The sequence below is a fragment of the Salvelinus fontinalis genome, chromosome 26 (assembly GCF_029448725.1).
Source record: "Salvelinus fontinalis isolate EN_2023a chromosome 26, ASM2944872v1, whole genome shotgun sequence".
NCBI classification, from domain to species: Eukaryota; Metazoa; Chordata; class Actinopteri; order Salmoniformes; family Salmonidae; genus Salvelinus; species Salvelinus fontinalis.
The window spans coordinates 25,204,315-25,226,189 of record NC_074690.1 but is presented as its reverse complement, the minus strand read 5'-3'; the positions used below and the strand labels follow the sequence as shown (position 1 = coordinate 25,226,189).

The 21,875-nt window shown below is 43.6% G+C and overlaps 1 protein-coding gene and 1 pseudogene across 1 annotated transcript; both read right to left on the bottom strand.

The window, feature by feature from the left end:
* Nucleotides 1–278: 278 nt before the first annotated feature.
* On the bottom strand, nucleotides 279–7,993 carry LOC129824600 (myb-related protein B-like; annotated as a pseudogene).
* A 6,344-nt stretch (nucleotides 7,994–14,337) lies between these two features.
* On the bottom strand, nucleotides 14,338–21,570 carry LOC129823992 (deubiquitinating protein VCPIP1-like). Its single transcript, XM_055883223.1, has 3 exons — nucleotides 18,742–21,570; nucleotides 17,813–17,899; nucleotides 14,338–17,660 (listed from the first exon to the last, which is right to left on the bottom strand). Exons 1-3 carry the CDS (start codon nucleotides 21,401–21,403, stop codon nucleotides 16,837–16,839), a joined length of 3,573 nt encoding a protein of 1,190 aa, XP_055739198.1. The 5' UTR covers nucleotides 21,404–21,570; the 3' UTR covers nucleotides 14,338–16,836.
* Nucleotides 21,571–21,875: the final 305 nt, after the last annotated feature.

Below are 21,875 nucleotides of genomic sequence, written 5' to 3'. Positions count from 1 at the left end.
GGCTACATGTGGTCATGTAATTTTCCTATTAACCTCTAAGCAAAAACAGACAAAGAAAAAATACAGGTGGTTGTTTTGTGTAAAAATAAAAGTAGGAAATCTGATGTTTTCTACCTCAGTAAGATTGCCTAGTACTTTTATACATCTGGGTAAAAATTATCTGAGTGACTTTAAGCTAGCTTGGTCCCAGATCTGTTTGTGCTCTCTTGCCAAGTCCTATAGTTAGTGTCAAGCCATACATCACAAACAGTAGGACCAGGCTAACTGTTGAGGTCCTGTCAGAGCACCAAGGTCCTGTAGGCACAGCCAGGTGTCTGGGAGCTGAGGAACTTTCTGCCCTGCTCATCTACTATCATCTGGTCATCAGTCTTCCCAAATACCACAGCCTCACACTCACACTCACAGCTCACCTGAAACGATGATACATTTGTCAGTGTTTCTGATGGTAACTTGAATACTGAATGATCTTCTCACTGATCCTCTCCTCTCACATTGAGGTGTTCTTGGGAGTAGAGTTGAGTACTGGCAGTCCTTACTCCAGGGTTCCACCGCCAGGGATTTCCTAACTCTCCTGGACGATGCGTCAACCTGGGTTATAACACATGGAATGGACAGAACCCTCATTTTATTTTTTATGTTCTATGTTTTATACTCATATATTTGTTGGACGGCACTTTGAAGGCCTTACCTCTGTGTTCTATTTAGTCTGCTTGTTTTTTGTTGAATGTGTCTGAAGCACAGCTATAACCCTAACATAATTGCCCTAAGGGGACAAATAAAGTTACTTGAATGGAATTGAATTACTTCATAATTACTGGGTGCAAATCTCTACGGATGATTATGGGGTTAGGATACCTCATGTTTTCAGGAGGAGCAGAAGCCAGCCTGTGTCTCTCCATTAATTAATATATCCACCTCAATCTCCTCTCTCAGCACCTCTTCCTCCAGGTAGGCCAGGGACCGGGGCTGCTGCATCTAACAGAACACACACACAGAGAAGCATGAGCAAGGATGTGCGCACACACACACACACACACACACACACACACACACACACACACACACACACACACACACACACACACACACACACACACACACACACACACACACACAGGTACAGTTTCATAGTACAGCATCCCCTCACACACTGAACAAAATACAATACACTAAATAGACAGAAGACATTAGTTATAAAGGTGTCATTAATGTGTTATAATAAACATACCATAATTTTCAACGGGCCCTGCATCTTTTCTTGGTTGGCCGTGGCAATCTTGAAGGGCTTTTGAGTTAGTGGCATGGAAAGCATGCTTCGGATGTTGGAATGGGGGCCATCCTGTCCCGGTGATCTGCCCAGGACCAGAAGCCTCATCCCTGTGCCTTCCTGTCCCATCGTCTCAATCCTGCTGAAAGGAACTACGATGTTGGCAACCGAGAACTCCTGGCGGTGAAGATGGCGTTGGAAGAGTGGATGCACTGGCTGAAAGGAGCAGAACAGCCGTTCCTGGTCTGGACCGACCATAGAAACCTGTAATATCTCCGTACAGCCAAGCCCCTCAACTCCAGGCAGGCCCGGTGGGCCCCCCTGTTCACCAGATTTAACTTCACCATCTAATACCGCACACAGTTAAAGAATGTGAAGCCTGATGCCCTCTCCCGCCTATACAGTTCCTCTGCCACACCATCGATCTCTGAAACCATTCTCCCTACGTCATGCCTTGCTGCCAATGTGGATTGGGGTATTGAGAACCTGGTCTGCGAGGCACAACGCTCCCGGCCTGGACCTGGAGGGGGCCCGGCTAACCGGCTGTTTGTCCCTAATCCAGTCCGGTCCTGGGTCCTGTAATGGGCTCATTCCTCCAGGCTGACCTGTCATCCAGGGTCCTGTCGTACACTAGCCTTCCTCCGACAATGTTTCTGGTGGCCCACAATGGTCCCTGACGTCTCTGCCTTTGTCGCCGCATGCACAGTGTGTGCACAGAACAAGACTCCACGGCAAGCTCCTTCTGGCCTCCTTCAGACACTACCGGTCCCTCATCATCCCTGGTCTCATATATCTCTGGACTTTGTCACTGGGCTCCCTCCGTCTGATGGCAACACTGTCATTCTGATGGTAGTCGATCGGTTCTCCAAGGCCGCCCATTTCATCCCTCTCCTCAAACTACCTTCTGCCAAGGAGACGGCCCAGCTTATGGTGCAGCATGTCTTCTGGATCCATGGACTCCCGATAGACATGGTCTCTGATCGGGGTCCTCAGTTCTTGTCTCAGTTCTGGAAGGCATTCTGCACCCTTATTGGGTCGTCGGCCAGTCTGTCATCCGGATTCCATCCCCAAACTAACGGTCAGTCGGAGCGAGCCAACCAAGACCTGGAGACCACCTTAAGGTGCTTAGTCTCAACCAACCCCAATACCTGGAGCCGTCAACTGGTCTGGGCGGAGTATGCCCAGAACACCCTTCCCAGTTCTGCCATGGGACTCTCCCCTTTCGAGTGCTCCATGGTATATCAGCCTCCACTCTTCCCGGAACAAGAGCAGGAGGTCAGTGTACCCTCGGCCCAGATGTTTGTCCGCCGCTGTCGACGTACCTGGAGAAGAGCCAGGGTGGCTATTCTCAAGACCAACTCCAGGTATCGTCAACAAGCAGACCGTCGCCGGACCCCAGCTCCCCGCTACCGCATTGGGCAGAGGGTATGGCTTTCCACTCGAGATCTGCCACTTCAGGTAGAGTCCCGCAAGCTGTCTCCTCGGTTCATTAGTCCTTTTCCCATCTCCAGAGTCCTGAGTTCCACTGTTGTCCGTCTTGTGTTACCCAATTCCCTCCGTATTCACCCTACCTTCCATGTGTCTAAGATTAAGCCCATGTGTCACTGTCCTTTGTCTTCTGTCTCCAGGCTCATCCCTCCCCCCGGATTATCGGTGGCAAGAGAGCGTATATGGTGAGACGCCTCCTGAAGGTTCGACCACGGGGCAGGGGTTTCCAGTACCTGGTTGACTGTGAGGGTTATGGCCCGGAGGAGAGGTGCTGGGTCCCGGCTAAAGACATCTTGGACCCGGCCCTCATCGCCGATTTCCACTGCCGACACCCCGGTCTGTCAAGTATGCGCCCTTGGGGGGAGGGGGGGTACTATCATGCCTTGATACAATGAGGTTAAAAAGAATCCTAGAGTGTCAGCTAAAGACTTACAGAAGTATCTGGAACATGCTAACATCTTTGTTTACGAGTCTACGATACGTAAAACACTAAACAAGAAAGGTGTTCATGTGAGGACACAACGGAAGAAGCCACTGCTGTCCAAAAAAAAACATTGCTGCACGTCTGAAGTTTGCAAAAGTGCACCTGGATCTTATTCTGAAATAAAATATTCTGTGGACAGATGAAACTACAGTTGAGTTGTTTGGAAGGAACACATAACATTATGTGTGGAGAAAAAAAGGCACAGCACACAAACATCAAACCTCATCCCAACTGTAAGGTATGGTGGAGGGAGCATCATGGTTTGGGGCTGCTTCGCTACCTCAGGGCCTGGACAGCTTGCTATCATCAACGTAAAAATGAATTCCCAAGTTTATCAAGACATTTTTCAGGAGAATGTTAGGTTATCTGTCCGCCAATTGAAGGTCAACAGAAGTTGGGTGATGCAACAGTACAACGACCCAAAACACAGAAGTAAATCAACAACAGAATGGCTTCAACAGAAGAAAATATGCCTTCTTGAGTGGCCTGACCTCAACCCGATTGAGATGCTGTGGTATGACCTCAAGAGAGCAGTTCACACCAGACATCCCAAGAATATTGCTGAACTGAAACAGTTTTGTAAAGAGGAATGGTCCAAAATTCCTCCTGACCATTGCGCAGATCTGATTCGCAACTACAGAAAACGTTTGGTTGAGGTTATTGCTACCAAAGGAGGGTCAACCAGTTATTAAATCCAAGGGTACACATACTTTCCCCACCTTGCACTGTGAATGTTTACACGGTGTGTTCCACAAAGACATAAAAACGTATAATTGTTTGTGTTTTATTAGTTTAAGCAGACTGTATTTGTCTATTGTGTCACGTTGGCATGAAGGATCGGGAGACAGATGCAGGAATGCGTAATAGTTTTTTTTATTAAGCTCAAATTACAGCGTACCGTGTAACGGCACAGGGACGAAGACCAAACAAACACGTAACAAAAACACAGGGTTGAAACCCAAACAAAAGAGCGAGGACTACCTCGAATAAATAACACCAACGGACAATGATTATCACACGGGACGAGACCCGTAATCATCTGCGCAATCCACAAGGGCACGAAAGCCCAAAACACACAGCAGAGGTACTCACACGCACCAACGGACATTGTAACAATAATCGACAGACAACGGAAACCAAAGGGCGCACTTATACAAGTACTAATCAGTGGGAATAGGGGACAGGTGTGCGTGATGAAAGTTCCAGAGGGATCCGTGACATATTGTTGTGACCTAGATGAAGATCAGATCAAATGTTATGACCAATTTATGCAGAAATCCAGGTATTTCCAAATGGTTCACATACTTTTTCTTGCCACTGTATATCACAAACGTACTTTGCTGTATTTCACAAACATACTTTAATTTCATACATCATAGATCAGTGGTTTGCATAATGACTTGATGGTGTTAGATTAGATATTATTTGAACAGGAAATCCTACCTGGGAGGGAGAGAATGGCAGTGCTTTGACAGGAGAGATCCTAGGTGAGGAGGTGCTGTTGTCCAAAAAGGAGGTGCTCTGACACTCACTGGCAGGAGACTGCTCCCCCCTCTCCCTCCACCTCTTCAGGATGGAGGGAGGTGTGCTCAGCTTGGTCAAGGTGGGTGAAGAGGCAGGCATCAGCTCAGTGTAGTTCTTACTCAGGTTAAATATGTATGAGTCATCAAAATGGTAGCTAGAGCCTTCTGGCATCCCCACCTGGGAAACAGACGACATCACTTCCTGTTACAGGGGCGAAGTAATTTCCTTCAGGCTGAAACTGGGCACCTCACTCCAAGCCACTGGGTCCTACAGGGTCAGTCCAGACAGAATGGGATATTATTGACATAAACGTGTATATCACAATGACTATGATTAATTGTGTTTGATTGTTAACCGGAAATACCCAACCTAACAGTGAAAAAAAAATTCAATGATGAAACAGTTCCTGAGTCCCAAATAACACCCTATACAGTGTACTACTTTTACCAGGGCCCATGGTTTTACAGTTTTACAACACGACAAAGAGACAGGAGGAAAAAGAGCAGAAATGTCACGAACAGGGACACTAGAGGAACACTGACTGAGTCTATGAGCTTCAGGGTCTCTGTGAACTCGAGGATGGTTTGTAGGGAGTAGAGGACAGCGCTGGCCTCCATGGTCAGGAACCTGCTGGGGGACACAGGGGTGTAGAGAGCTGAGCCATGGCCCTCCGTACTCTAGTCCCCCAAGCTGCTCAGGGTCGTGTTGGTCAGGCAGTCGAGTAGTGACACTGAGTGCTGTGGAGCAGGAGGAAGCGAGAGGTCAGGGATAGGTTAACTCTGGTCCATGGTGTTACATGCAGCTTGCTGATGCTGAAGGCTCAGCGTAAGCAAGCCGTACGTAATGCCCTGGACCAGAGCTAGGCGAAGGTTAGAACCAGAGATGAGTAGGGATGTGAGGGCCAGGAGTTTGCCAGATGAAATAATCTGCCCGGGGAAAACTCTTGGCCCTAAACAGGATAAGTACATTTACCAATGTAAATATAATGAGACTACAGGTGGACATGAGCAGGAGCAGGTGGCTCAGTTTCATTCCAAAACTTTAACATGAACTGTACATTTATGCACAGAAGGGAAAATCTATATGATTTTCATTAGAGGTCCACTTCTATCCAAAGAGGCCTCACAGGTGTTTTGAACAGCTAGCCTGGGTGCCAGTATGATTCTGCCCTTGCCAACTCCTCATGCAACTGTCATGCCAAGAGAGTAGCTGTTGCTTTGGCAGCAACAAATGGGGATCCATAATAAATACAAATACAAAAATGTTCATGTTTGGCTTAATCTCCCGTGGGCAGATTCTGCGTGTACAGTAGACCGAAAGAATCTGCCAGGACTGAATGGGATCAGGATTGGCCCAAAGGCGGTGCTTAAACTGCTTCGCCTCGAGTGCTTTGTGCGTTTCCCACACGGATGGTAAGGGGGGGCTTTGGCTGAGAGTTTGCGAGGGCTGCGACCTAGTTTTTGCCAATGAATCACGCAGCTGACCAAATTACGCATGATTTTACCTAGGTTAACAGAGATTATGTTTGGTTTGACAATGACAGCAATGGAGTTGGCAAGAGCAGAAACAGATGATGAACAGTCACTGCTACTATGAGAAGCTGTTAATGGTGACTCACTGCTAGATACTACAGTATGAAGCAGGGAGGGACAGGATGGTAGCAACTAAGAGGGGCAGCTAACCGGAGGTGAGTGAGATGGAGGATGGGGAGCCGGTGGGAAGGGTGGTAAGGATATGTTCTAGAGCGTATTACACTATTGACTACACATACAAGGGTTCTGTCTTACACAGGAAGCTGCCCGACTCCCGACATCCCTCTCAGCTGCCATAAGAAGCTACTTGAGTTCCTTAATTCTCTGCTCTTTATTGGTCAGTGAACGACTCCTGGGGTACATGCAGCCCGGGAGAGATTGGTCAGGAAAAGGAAAAACAGCTAATTTTCTCATTTACAAGTCTTATTCCTCTCCTACTGAATTACATAGGAGCTACTGTACGATGGTGGTAGGGGAGGGGTTCACTTGCAACATGGTTAAGCTAAGCTAAGTGAGTGCAGAGATGGGACACTCACTGGGACAAAGTAAGCAGTTTCAGGAACACTGTCCATGTACTGGCCATCCAACAAGCCAAGGGAATATCCTGAAATCTACCAAAACATAGCAAAAAAAACAGTGTCATAAGATCAACAAACAGTTTGGGATTGATTTCATCCTGATTTCAGTGGTGATGTTCAATTCAAACACTTGGCTATTGTTCAGTCTAGTTGTTTGTGCTGACTGGTAGAAACCATAGATGGGTGCTCAGTGATCACCTTTATGGGGATAATCATGGCATAATGATTCTGGCTCCGCAGGAGTCCCTAGAGGAGCAGGGGGACTTGGTCCTTCTCTTGATGGGAGCCTTGGACTTGTAGATCTGTGTCGTGACATCCTGCAGGTAGACCTCATGCTCCACCTTCCTACGCATGGTGGAGTTCCAGTGATTCTTATAGAGTTGTCTCTCCTATGGGGGGATTCAGACCAAAGAAATTGAATAAGAACAATATTATGTTCTATATTGTTAACAGTATATTGATTGTTATTTGTTATATATCTCTGCAATTCAGACAAATTAAATATTTGATCAATCTTTAAAATATATATATATATTTAAGAAGGCAAATCAAAATTCTTATTTACAATGATGGCCTATCAATCATGAGATTGACTGCATATCAGAGACTGCGTCCAAAATAGCACCCTGTTCCCTACAGATCCCTATGGGCCCTGGTCAAAATTTGTGCACTATATGGTGCCATTTGGGACATAGTTTGTTATAACAGTGCTCTAACTTAGAAGAGTGTTATTACCTGCCAGGCAGCAGCTTAGATTCCTCAGTCCAGCGGTTCCCGATACGTTTGTGAGCAGCGTATATGATCTGGTCCCCCTCCTGAGTCCAGCACGACTTCTTCACCTTAGGGTTAAGGTGGTTGTGCCAGCGCTCCCGGCACTGCTTGCCGATACAACCGTGCAGATGCTTGGCAATGATGGACCATTGCTTGGGGCCATACCTGTGCACAGATACATTTGCACACGGTGCATTTCAAAATTTAGCATGTGATAAACCTATTTGGTAGACAGAACACACAGAATAGAAACTGTCTTCACCCTCTCATCTTCCTCCTTGGTCCATGGACCTTTCATCGTCTCTGGGTTGAGCACCTTTTGCCATCAATGCTGACACTGAGAATCCATGTAAAGAATATTTGCTGGTCTGTGGTGTGTAATGAGGAGCAACAAGGCTCTGCACTTGACGCATTTATGAAACGACTTATTCCAGTTACTAATAAGCACTTACCCATTAAGAAAATGACTGTAAAAACTGTTAAATTCCCTTGGATTGACGAGGAATTGAAAAATTGTATGGTTGAGAGGGATGAGGCAAAAGTAATGCAAATAAGTTTGGCAGCCCAAATGATTGAATTCTGTAAAGTCAGTGTGGAAGAGGTGAAAACATTATTGTGACAAGCCACCGGGGTCTGACAATCTGGATGGAAAATTACTGAGGATAATGACAATATTTCCACTCCTATTTGCCACATCTTCAATTTAAGCCTACTAGAGAGCATGTGCCCTCAGGCCTGGAGGGAAGCTAAAGTCATTCCGCTACCCAAGAATAGTAAAGCCCCCTTTACTGGCTCATATAGCCGACCAATCAGTCTATTACCAATCCTTAGTAAACTTCTGGAAAAAATTGTGTTTGACCAGATACAATGCTATTTCACAGTAAACAAATTGACAACAGAATTTCAGCATGCTTATAGGGAAGGACACTCAACAAGCACAGTACTTAAACAAATGACTGATGATTGGCTGAGAGAAATTGATGATAAAATGATTGTAGGGGCTGTCTTGTTAGTCTTCAGTGCAGCTTTTGACATTATCGATCATAGTCTGCTGCTCGTAAAAATGATGTGTTATGACTTTACACCCCCTGCTATAATGTGGATAAAGAGTTACTTGTCTAACAGAACACAGAGGGTGTTCTTTAATGGAAGCCTCTCAAATATAATCCAGTTAGAATCAGGAATTCCCCAGGGTAGCTGTTTAGGCCCCTTGCTTTTTTCAATTTTTACTAACGACATGCCACTGACTAAAGCCAGAGTGTCTATGTATGCGGATGACTCAACACTATACACGTCAGCTACTACAGCGACTGAAATGACTGCAACACTCAACAAAGAGCTGCAGTTAGTTTCAGAGTGAGTGGCAAGGAATAAGTTAGCCCTATATATTTTGAAAACTAAAAGCATTGTATTTGGAACAAAACACTCACTAAACCCTAAACCTCAAAATAAATAATGTGGAAATTGAGCAAGTTGCGATGACTAAACTGCTTGGAGTAACCCGAGATTGTAAATTGTCATGGTCAAAACATATTGATGCAGTAGTAGCGAAGATGGGGAGAAAATGTTTTTGATGCATGCCAACAAAGCCACTACACAACACAACACTAAACAATACATTAATTGCACTATAAGGGTGACAAACGGTGCCGACAAACTGTTAGGACCTACATAAAGCTGTCCCAACATGACATAATGATGTCCCAACAGTCCCTTACCACTGTTACACCTAGCTATCACCAGAGCCTAGTCTGGTAGCAAAACAGCTGGTATGGCTGACTTGCTTAAACAAATGTGGTTTCTATTGACAATTGAGATATACAAACTATGGCATAAGGGGACGACGAGCGGATAAGAGGCAATCTGTAATTTCGATTAAGATATTACTGAGCGAGCTTGGACAGACGTAGTCAATATAACTATTTGTTCAGCACTTTTGAAATGTACAGCGACAGAATTCAGAACATGGGACGTTCTGACAATATTCTTCCTGTACACCAAGTCAGAACCGTAGGATAAATACAGGGGGCATATAAGCAGACAATAAAAGCTCTTACAATATTAAATGATTAAATTTTTCTAAAACAGGCTATAGGCTACATGTGCACCACCAAGTCATACCAGTAGGCTAAATTATGAGGGGAAAAGGGACCAAATTATTAGGGTGAGGCACATGGGCTACTAACAGCATACTACACAACATACACTTAGCATTACTTTCTTAGCTACAGTATACATATCTCCCTGGCATATTAAATCATTTATGCAGTAGCATACGGGACACTTTTGGACTCGCCTTGTTGTGCTGTGCTCACTTGAACAGGAAGGTGTCATCAAAGTCTGGCATTCTCAGGATTTTTGGCTCCCGAGTGGCGCAGTGGTCTAAGGCACTGCATCTCAGTGCTAGAGGTGTAACTATAGACACCCTGGTTCGAATCCAGGCTGTATCACAACCAGCTGTGGTTGGGAATCCCATAGGGCGGCGCACAATTGGCCCAGCGTCGTCTGGGTTTGGCCGGTGTAGGCCGTCATTGTAAATAAGAATTTGTTCTTAACTGACTTCCCTAGTTAATTAAAGGTTAAAAAAATGTATCTTCATTATTTCTCTTCATATGACAAATATTAAAAAGGATTTGCCAGTAGATTGTTGACTTGATTCATGATGACAGTTAGCTTGCTAGCTAAGATTTTGAAAGTATGATGTTGACATGATCAGTCCATTCAAAGCTACTGTAGATGTAACGTGGTCAATGACCTTGAGCCTTCTTGGATGGGCACTTCTAATGTAACTCTATTGCAGCACCCAAGGGGCTTAAATTTTCTAGCTCTACCTGTAGATTTTGCGGTGACATTGGGTCCCCATGAGTGACAGAACACTGAGCCAATCACGGCGCAACTAGAGAACATTACCAACCACTACGCTCCTTATTTTCTGCTGTCTACCCAACCATCACAGAAGGCACTGAGCTAGGCTGAAACATTTTGGAACTGCCTTACTCAAGAGAGCAAAAACGAGACCAAGTTTGTATGCGGTTTTATTAACTCAGTGATTTTTTTTTAATATATTTTTTTACCATTGTTTGCAAACTGATGTGACACGTATTAATGCCAAAATAACATGCAAAACAAGCAAAATAATAATAATAATGTTTAGCTAAATAGGTGCGGCTCAAAACAGGTGACCTGCCCTGAATGACACTGCATTAAATACTATTTTCTCAGGAGTTGACAAGACAACTCAGTCAGTGCAGGTATTACCTCTTCCCTCGACTTTCTGTAAAGGCTTCTTGGGACATCACCTCAATGCAGCCATGGGCATCCCCAACATCCATGAGAAAGGAAAGACCAATAAGGTTAATATTACAAGCCAGGAGATGATAATAATGTTCACAGGCGACAACATACACCTCAAACATACCAAAAGTATCGACTTCGTCTGCTGCAACTGGCCATGTTCAAGTTGTTTTATTTATGGAGAAAGCGGACAAGAAGCATCTTATATTGATTAAATGTAGTTTTCTGAAATAAGAGATCAGTTAAACTAGCTATGAAGTCATCAATTGTATATAGACTTATTTTTCACTGTATTATTGACTGTATGTTTGTTTTACTCCATGTGTAACTATGTGTTGTTGTATGTGTCGAACTGCTTTGCTTTATCTTGGCCAGGTCGCAATTGTAAATGAGAACGTGTTCTCAATTTGCCTACCTGGTTAAATAACGGTGAAAAAAAATAAAAAAATGTAGCTAGTTAGCAATAAACTAGCATGTTAGCTAGAAAGTTAGCTACAGTAGAGAACTAATCTGTCTGGCTATCTAGCTAAAACAAGACAGCTAGTTACTATACACTTTGCTAGCTGAGCGAATACAATTCTTTGAGGTTATTCATGTGGTTGAGTTTATGACTGATGATCAAAATCGATTCTGTATTCTGTTTCCAGCTAGCTAATGTCTTCATCTTGCCACTCACATCGCATCTCCTTTTGACAGCTCCATGGTACGAAAGATACTGGTAGCTAGTACTGTCTCTTTACGGGACACTTATTCAGAAATGTGTATATCTTCTTATGGCTGCAAGCCCGACGTCGGTACACTTATGACAACAGCCAGCTCAAGTGCAGGGCGCGAAATTCAAAATATATATTTTTTTAATATTTTACTTTCACACATTAACAAGTCCAATACAGCAAATGAAAGGTACACATCTTGTGAATCCAGCCAACATGTCCGATTTTTTAAATGTTTTACAGCGAAAACAGCACGTATATTTATGTTAGCTCACCACCAAATACAAAAAAAGGACAGACATTTTTCACAGCACAGGTAGCATGCACAAAGCCAACCTAACTAACCAAGAACCAACCAAACTAACCAACAAACAACTTCATCAGATGACAGTCTTATAACATGTTATACAATAAATCTATGTTTTGTTCGAAAAATGTGCATATTTCAGGTATAAATCATAGTTTACATTGCAGCTACAATCAGAAATTGCACCGAAAGTAGACAGAATAATTACAGACACCAACGTCAAATACCTAATTACTCATCATAAAACATTTCTGAAAAATACATAGTGTACAGCAAATGAAAGACAGGCATCTTGTGATTCCAGCCAATATTTCCGATTTATTTATGAAGTGTTTTACAGCAAAAACACAATGTAGCGTTATATTAGCTTACCACAATAGCCAGAAAGACAAGCCATTTCCCAGCAGTAAAAGTTAGCGATCGTAACAAACCAGTAAAATATATATAATTTTTGACTAACCTTGATATTCTTTATCAGATGACAGTCCTATAACATCAGGTTATACATACACTTATGTTTTGTTCGAAAATGTGCATATTTAGAGCTGAAATCAGTGGTTATACATGTTGCTATCTTAGCTACTTTTTCCACAACGTCTAAACAGCAACGATATTTTTCTGACACTTTTTCTGACACACATATTCTGACCAAATAGCTATTCATAAACATAACTAAAAAATACATGTTGCATAGAAAATGATAGATCCATTAGTTCTTAATGAAATCGCAGTGTTAGAATTCTAAAAAATAACTTCATTACGACATCCAGCTTCGGTATAGCTGAGTACCCCAAAGTTGGGCGCCGGCGACTAGTTCACATGCACGACAGATATATGAAATAGCATCATAAAATGTTTCTTACTTTTGGTGATCTTCCATCAGAATGTTGGACAAGGTGTCCTTTGTCAAGAACAATCGTTGTTTGGATTTAGAACGTTCATTTTCCCTCTCGATTTAGCAAGCGCACTAGCCAAGTGGCTCGAAGCTCTCCATGTCAACAAACGGAAGAGAACGGAACACGGCAAAACTTGCGAAAAATTTTCAATAATCTGATGAAACTATATTGAAAAAACATACTTTACGATGATATGGTCACATGTATCAAATAAAATCAAAGCCGGAGATATTAGTCGCCTATAACGGCAGCTAAACAGAAGGCAAATCCAAGTACCCCTTCGTGCTCTCCAGAAAACGGGCGGACACGTCATACAAAGAGCTTGTATTCCACTTCAGACCAAGATAAACACTAAATTTCTTCTCTCACTGCCTCTTGACATCCAGGGGAAGGTGTATGAAGTGCACGTATCCTAATACGTATCATGCCCATGTATAGGCAGGAAGTAGAACAGAGTCTCGATTTCAGACTTTCCACTTCCTGGTCAGGAAGTTTGTGCCAAATGAGTTCTGTTTGACTCACAGATATAATTCAAACGGTTTTAGAAACTAGAGAGTGTTTTCTATCCAATAGTAATAATAATATGCATATTGTACAAGCAAGAATTGAGTACGAGGCCGTTTGAAATGGGCACCTTTTATCAGAGCTACTCAATACTGCCCCTGCAGCCATAAAAAGATATACCACCGATTCTCGCGCCCACCCCCTTGGAGAGGTGCTTGGATCTGCAGCCACACGCAGACTCTCTTCCCATTGTCAAATATATCAAAATAATTTTCAGGCAGCCAGGTATTTTACAAAGCCCACGACAACACCTGTATTTTTAATTTAGCTGTTGGTCACCAAGTCATTCATGAAAATCTTACAATTACATTATGACATGGGATAGATGGAACGTGGAATGTTTCTGATATTTGAAAGTTGAAGCAATGCTACCATCTGGTGGACGACAGATAGAGCCCCATGTCCGTACGCCACAATGCAGTGACCCATCCCTGGTGAAATGAAGATATACCCGTCAAGTAGACAGACAGTGCACACTCACACTGACAACCCTGCACACACACATATTGACGCCCACACACATTCCCCATACCCTGCTGCTACTATTTGTTATTTACCCTGCTGTCCAGTCACTTTTACCCCTGCCTACATGTACATATCTACCTCAACTACCACTATATCCCTGCACATTGATATGGTACTGACCTTGTATATAGCATACATTGTGTGCTTTAATTTTATCTCACCTAGAATGTTCTATTTCTTTACCTTTGATATTGAACACTGCTTTGTTGAGGAAGAGCTTGTAAGTAAGCATTTCACTGTACTGTTTACACCTGCTGTTTCATGTGCATGTGACAAATAGAAATGGGACCAAATGTATGCTATTGATCAAGTGCGTCTACATGATTGATTTAAAAATAATAATTGTAAGTGAATTCAAAGGCAAGTAGTTAAGGAAGTATTAGTGACCACGATACAAAATTGTGAAGAAATTACTTTATTGTTTGGTTGAAAAGTCATCACACATGCAAACAGCAATGTTGTAGCCATGGTATCTTAAATCTTTTATTAGCAAACAAGAAGAAAAGTTAACAAAAAATTAAAGAACTTGAGTTTCTGTACAGAACAAAGTATACTACAATATATACTATTATAATACAACTGGCGTACAATACATATAATTAGTACAGCAGTCACAAAGAAACAAACTTCAAGTTTGTCAAAACAGTGTTGTCTGAGTTTAATATTTCCTTTAAATGTTTCCTTGGACTGACAATATCTATATTTGAGTATATCTAATATATGTTTTATTCTAATATTCCCTATTTTTCTGAAAGTGCTAAGTTTTACATTTTGTTCACTAGAAAGAAAAGCTGTGGAGCTCTTTAAAAAAAATGACCTGCAATTAATGTTTTTTTTTTAGGCAGGTACAAATATAACTGCTTTTTGCCATAATAAGAAACCTTGTCCTGAAGTCAGGCCAAGACTCAGTAAGACTCAAGGATTTAAGGCCATAAGCTGATAATGGCAGCATCCAAAGGTACCATGTCATTCTAGAACAAGGTGATTTGGAATACTCCAAAATCTGGGTTGGCAACAAAAGTGTAAACTCAATGTGGCCCATAATGCCTTTATCTCAATTGCCACTTAAATTAGTTAACAGTGAGGCCTCTGCCTTCCAATTTGAGGGCCTATAAAACACCCCAACTCACTTTTTGGTTGAAATTCCAACAAACAAACCAAAAGTTTCATTTTATAATGTCGCAAGAGGAATTAAATGCCACAAAACTGATCTGATTGCAACATGGTACTACACAGTTTGTCTATAAGTTTACAATCAACTGGAATGGCTGAACAACCAATTGGAAATATACTTCACACCACAGAGATGTAGTAGTTTGTTTATGAGATATCAAAATGTACAACCTCCATATCTCTTTCAAGGATTTCTCAAGGGATACAACAGATTCTGCACCAAAAGATCCGACATCTCATGTCACAATCGGCAACATAAATGTTCACAGCACTTAAAAATATCCCACTGTTCAAGTTCTCTTCTGAGTAATTCAAATTGTGGATGTTGTGTTGAAATTCTAGAGCTGAATAGCCATAACGTAACTGGACATACAGTACAATTCTTAGTAATACCAGCTGATTGTGGTTTCCATTAAATTAGAATGAATAACTATATTTCTATGGTTGGTTCATGCCAAGTTTATATCCTAATGAATGGTAAGAACACTAAAGGGAGCCTACAGGGATCAACACACCCCTGCATAACAACATTCAAGTGCAAACATAAAATGTATTAGATGGAATAATAAAATGCCAGCATTGCATGTTTACAAAACAACAACTGCAAGCAGTTCATGGAAAAAGAATTATCCGCTAATCTTGAAATGATTTATCATTCCTAAAAAGATCTGTAAACCTGGAAAATTCACAAATCAAGTCTTATACAATTCTAAAGTATTTCAAAAAATAATAATCCTACGCTGCATTCCATCTTTCACTAAAGGAAATTGCATACAAGTAATGGAATATACTCCCAGGTGTGTGTAGTATGTTATGCCAGTCCTTCCAACAGAATACAGCACCACATCAAGTAGTTCAGCATTTGCGCAGCACACTTAACTTGGGCCACTCGTTTGGGTTTTATGAGAAATCTCAAAAGTAACATAAATTACTCTTCAAATATCAGTAAGTAGCCTTGAACCCAAAAGTATCAACAGGCATTTTCCCCAATCAGTGCACACTTCAATGTCAATCTCTAAATTCCACCAATCAACTGGTTATATTTAGAACAGTGCTACACTTTCTTTCAAATGGCACTCACATTTAAATGATAATTTTAAACAGAATCTTTCAATTCTTATAAAATGGCCCAAATACAAACTAAAAAAGATCACAGGGGTTTCTGACAACAAATGTCAGTCGCTGCATATGCTTATCATAAGGGCATGTGACTCCTTCCTTCAGGAATTAAGACAGCAAACATTCACATGGAGAGCAAAGTTTAAGAAAAAAAACAACTACATTTGGAAAAAGTCACTGTTGTTTATAGCAAATATGTTGGTAAATCAGAAGATGTGATGATGGTACTCGTTACATTTACAGTGTGCACTTTGCTGAAGCAGATGTCTGCGGACATTACAATACTGGCGTGGGATCTCATCAACTCAAGCTGTTCTACTACCTCTTGTCTTAAGACATGGAAGGTATCTACAGGAATGCATTTCACGCATGAGAACCAGCTTCGCTCCTTGGAGCTTGGTGCATGTTTCTGTATAATAACATTAGTCTGTCACCAAAGGCAGTAATGGTCAACCTCTGGAAATCATGCAGTAAAGACAACAAAACACAATGAAAACCAAAGCTTTGATACAACCTGAAGCATTCACATACTAAATGTCAACCAGACAGAGGTGCGACTGATCATGACTGAGAAAACTATAGGACTGAGTCCTTTTTCCCATCAGGAATGATCCATCGGCTCCAGGGCGTTGGTATGCTCTGCATCCTGGCTATCCATTTCCTCCAGCTCCTCTGACCCTGCATCCTTTCCATCAGGCTTGTTCCCTGCCTTCACTGGTGTGCCATGAGCACCAGCAGTAGATACGTCCATAGAAGAGGCTTCCTGGTCACCTACCTCTGGGGCAGATTGGGAAGCACTCATCTTAGCCCCACTTGTCCTCTCTGCAGGGCCCCCAGTGCCTGCCCCTGCATTGCTCTGCTCCCTCAGGTGCCTGTCCATGGAGGCTTGGATGGATGAGACCATCTCCTGTAGTTTTTTCCTCTGTTCTTCGATCATACTAGGGTCTAGGTGTCGGCTGTCTTTCATGGTGACGAAACCAGGAGCCATGCGCACCAGCTCCTTGGTTGCATCTTCTGAGATGTCAGAGAGGTCAGGTCCCTTCGAGACGCTGGAGCTCAGGTCCACCCCGCTGCTGTGCTGGCGGGTGATGGGCTTGTGTTCAGGGTGAGAGCCGCCTGGGGCACTGCCCAGGGAGTGGCCCTTACCTTGGAAGGCATTGACACTCTGGAGCTGCTCCTTCTTGCGCACCACACCTCCACTTCCGAGCCTCAGCAGGCTGTGAGAGGGGCTTCCCTCCCGACTCCTGGAGGCAGCCTCAGAGCGGAGCTGCACCAGGGCCTCCTTGACGAGGTCCTCCACGTCAGGGCCCACGGGGAAGTGCCCCGCTGCATCCACACACAGCTCCAGACACTCCTCTGCTGCGTTGTACACAAACGTCTTTCCAGTCAAGTGTGGGAGGGTGCAGTGCTTGCCATCCATCAGGCCTGCAGATGAGACAAGAGCCATTATAGGTAGTCATAAACACAGATCAGTACATATCACACGCAAAAGTTGAATATAAAAAATATATACTGTAGTTTTCATTTTAGTTATGCAAAATGCAAAGAGCACAATAACAGAAAAGATGTCTACATACCCATATCTTTCTTCACAATGTTGAAGAAAACTCCACCTTGCTGGAATAAGTGAGGCAGTTTTTTTGCATATGACCAGACTTCTTCTCCTGCGTAGGAATGAAGAATACTGCAATTAGCATGTGAAATAGAATATAAATTAATAGAATACATGCTGTCATGTGGTTTTCCTCAGATAAAAATCCTAATTCTGTAGTAAAAATTGTTTGCCTTGCCACCCTTTGCAATTACCAAGGCTTCTATTCCAACTTACATTACTGGCCCTAATATTACAGGCCAGATAAGATTGCATGGCAATATGCTAGTAAGACGGTGAAGGCTGAAGAGTGTCCAGAGACTGGAACTCGGACTCTGTTGTTAGGTGAATGAGTGGAGATGACCACATCAGCACTTTCATACAGTCTGCCCTCTCCTCTCCGAGACTGCTGCTGCATGCAATGAATTCCAAAAGCCACGTCGCTGATGTACAGAAAAAGCACTTGAATAGATTATAATTATTTCAAGTGGAAAAAAGTCATTATCCCCAAAGATTAGGCCTTGATCCATCCCTGGTAAGCCCACCAGTCACTCAATACCTGTAACACTATCATTCATCCTGCTTCTTGTAACCAATCCAAGAACAGCATGCCCGTATGCTGTGTAAAGCTACCATCTGTAAAGCCTATAGGCCTATCAGTTACTAGCCTGATGATCTAAGAAGGCATGCCTGGTACTATAGTCAAAGGTGAATCAACAAACTGGTTCTCCCTCTACAGCAAGTATTTTTTTACTTTTTGTAATGACATCACAGCAGTGTTCTGCATAGCTCAAACAAGTACGTCACGTGTTGCTAGATTGTCAGTTTTTAACAGTAAATAATGATATAAAGTAAAGATAAAGATTCCTATTGATTTGAATAAGAAACTATTTTCCCACCCTTCCCCTTGCTTACCCATTAAGGTTGCTAGGAGACAGAGGGAGGACATCTCAAGGTCAATGTTGTCCTGCAGCTCTCTGCTAGTATTCATTCTGCTGGAAGTCACTGGATCATCACTCTTCACAGAGTGGAGGGAATGAAGGGATGAATGGGAACTGGAAGCACTTGGGGCAGAAACCTTGTGATCCTCTGGACCTCTCAGGATCTCCACAGTCACCCTGTCCCCATGTTGGAGAGCCACAGGCTCATTCTCCTCTCCATCCTTGGGAGGCAAAAGTTCTTTGGGGGGAAACCCATGTCGAATACATTGCTGGGCTGGAGACACAATGAACTCGTTCGCAATGCTCCTCTGGAGCTCAGAAAATGTGGTTTGAGCCTGTAGAGTGAGCATGGCCTGCCGCCCGTCGCTAGTGGTGACACGGATCTTCTTCTCCTTACTGGAAGTGGGGGAGAAGGAAGATTTGGTGGGCGTGGCTGGAGCGGAGGAGGAAGGTTCCTGAGCAGCACTCGGAGAGGACGGCCGCCCATGTCCCTGGACTCCCTTCTGCTCCTGCTTCAGTCGATCTGTCCTCCTTTTCTGGGTCACTAGGGCCTGTTCGCTGATGCTCTGCTGAAGGCTCCGCTCTGCTTTACTCATGGTCAGCTCCTCTTTATGAATGGTCTTTGATTTCTGCCCAGTTAGTATGATCTTAGTCGGTGGCTGTGTGTCAACAGCCTGTTGGGTTTCCACCACGTCTGTGAGTCTCTGAGCATGCGCACCGTCAATGGAGACTGGGTTATACTCATCTGGGTTCTTCTTGGCAGTGTGATGCAAAATGGTGTTCACCACTTTCTGCACTAGGAGCTCACTCCCAAACTCCCCAGGGAAATGCTTGGTAACCAGTTTCATGGCAACATCATAGACATTGCTGTTCAGGGTCACCTCAACCTCATACTGGAACCAGTACACTGTCTCCCTCACGACACGCCCACCCCACTCCAGAGTGATGGGGAAAGCCTCTGGCAGATTGTCATACTCCTTTCCCTCCCAGTAGTGCTTGAAGCCGCAGCCGCACTTCCCCCCCTGGGAGCGGGTGTTGGTTCTGTCTCCATCTAAGTACACCACAGAGCCGTTGCCATGGATGTGCCGCACTGAGGTGCCGTGGCACCAGTTGCAGGTGTTCAAGGTGCTTAGTTTGTAGTCAGGAATGAGGATGTCTTTCTCGGGGTCGTAAGAGCAGACCACATTGTTCAAGGGAAAGCTGTAGTTCTTGTCGGGTCTGAGCTGCCCGTGGGTGGATTTAGCCAGGTTGTAGAGCTTACCACTTGGAGCCAGCCACTCAGGTAGAACATGAAGCTCAGAGAGTGCATTGCAGATCAGACAGCGATGTAGCCGGTTTTCCATGACTGATTTCTTGGCAGCCTCCGTCACCTCTTCGGGTTGAACGCCGATCATACCGGTCCGTCTGTAAACGTACTGATGCACGTCTGCCACCAGGGAGGGGTGGATTCCATGCTTCTCCATGAAGATCTCCTCCATGGCATTGACCAGTCTCATCACATACTTGTCTTGTAAGCTCCTGTCTCCCGCGATGACGCAGCTCCCGTCTTGCTCCAAATTAATGTACTTCTTGATGAGCTCCTGCGGGACCCCCCAAGCTTTGGGGAGAAGCCTCGGCGGCAGTTTGGGAAGGAGGGTGTTTTTTATTCCGACAAGAGGGATGTAGTGGTTACGCCCCGAGCTACTCCAGGCGATGCATATAGGCTTGTTGAACTTTCCATCTTTTCCCTTGCACTGCTCTTCCGGTACAAGCCCAGGGAGAAAAGTTGCAGAGTAATCCCCAGAGCTCCTCATTCCACTCAGTGAATCTAACAAGATTATGGGGCGGTGCAGCACATTAGCCAAGCCAAATATGTGAATGTTTCGAAGTCCCAGTGGCACACCCTCCGGTGGGATAAAAAGGGGGTCACATTCGTTGATGATGTCCTCCCATTCAGCTGCATCAATAAAATCCTGAAAGAGTGCCTTGTAGCGATCCAGATTTTGCTTGAAATTCTGTTTCAAATTCTCTCTTAAGGCATGCCAGAACAGTTCTCTGCCTACCAGGGCCCTGGACACAGCATGAACAAGGCAATGTCCATCTCCATCCACATGAACAGGAATTAAGCATTCTTTGTTGCTGTTAGCTTTCTTAATCTCCTCCAAAGTGTCGTGAAGGTATATCAGGCTCCCGGATCTGTCCTTGCCATAGCCAACTGTAGATACATGCTCATGTTCGATTAGAAACGCCCGATCACCTAGAAGTGAGCAGTCGAACATCTCTCCTTGATTCATTTCCCTCAGCAGTTTCGCTTTTCCCGTCTGCTTATCCATTCCATACCTTGTGAGAATAGGAGAGAGAAGCTTGCAATGGTAGTTGGAAAGCCCCATCACTTTCACCAGCTCGGTTCCCTTCTTTGGGGCTCCAGTGACACCGAGTAGGGCATTTCTTAACAAATTGTGCAGTACAACGTCTGGATCAGTTACTTCTTCCACGTTTAAAAGATTATTCTGTTCGTGGCGTTGGCCACATTCAGTGCATTCAATGCTGATCGAGCCGTAAGCAGGGAAGAATAGCCTCGCCTGGCATTTCGGGTCTGGGCAGGTACCGGACAAAATACGCTTGTCCTTTTTCTTTGAGCCTTGTAGCAACGACATTCTGGCGAATAAAACTACACTAGGTATTGATCTTATAAAACCATTATGGTTAATTCCCAAATTAACTGGCTAGTAATTGCGCTTTGTCTCACGTATTACAAGCTAGCTATTTGCCAGAATAACAACACGGAAGCGGTTGTTTTTTTCTGTTGCGAAACCTAATTTGCAATGGATTGTGGTACATGTAGTTTTCTAAACTGCGCGTTGGTGCGTTCGAGTTGATCTTTTGGTAATAGTTCAAACCAGGCACATACCTGTGGTGTAAAGTGCTTAAGTAAAAAATAAAGTACTACTTAAGTAGTTTTTTGGGGTATTTATATTTTTGGCAACTTTTACTTCACTACATTCCTAAAGGAAAGAATGTACTTTTTACTCCATACATTTTCCATGACACCCAAAAGTACTTGTTACATTTTGACGGGAAAACTTTCCAATTCACAAACTTATCAAGAGAACATCCCTGCTCATCCCT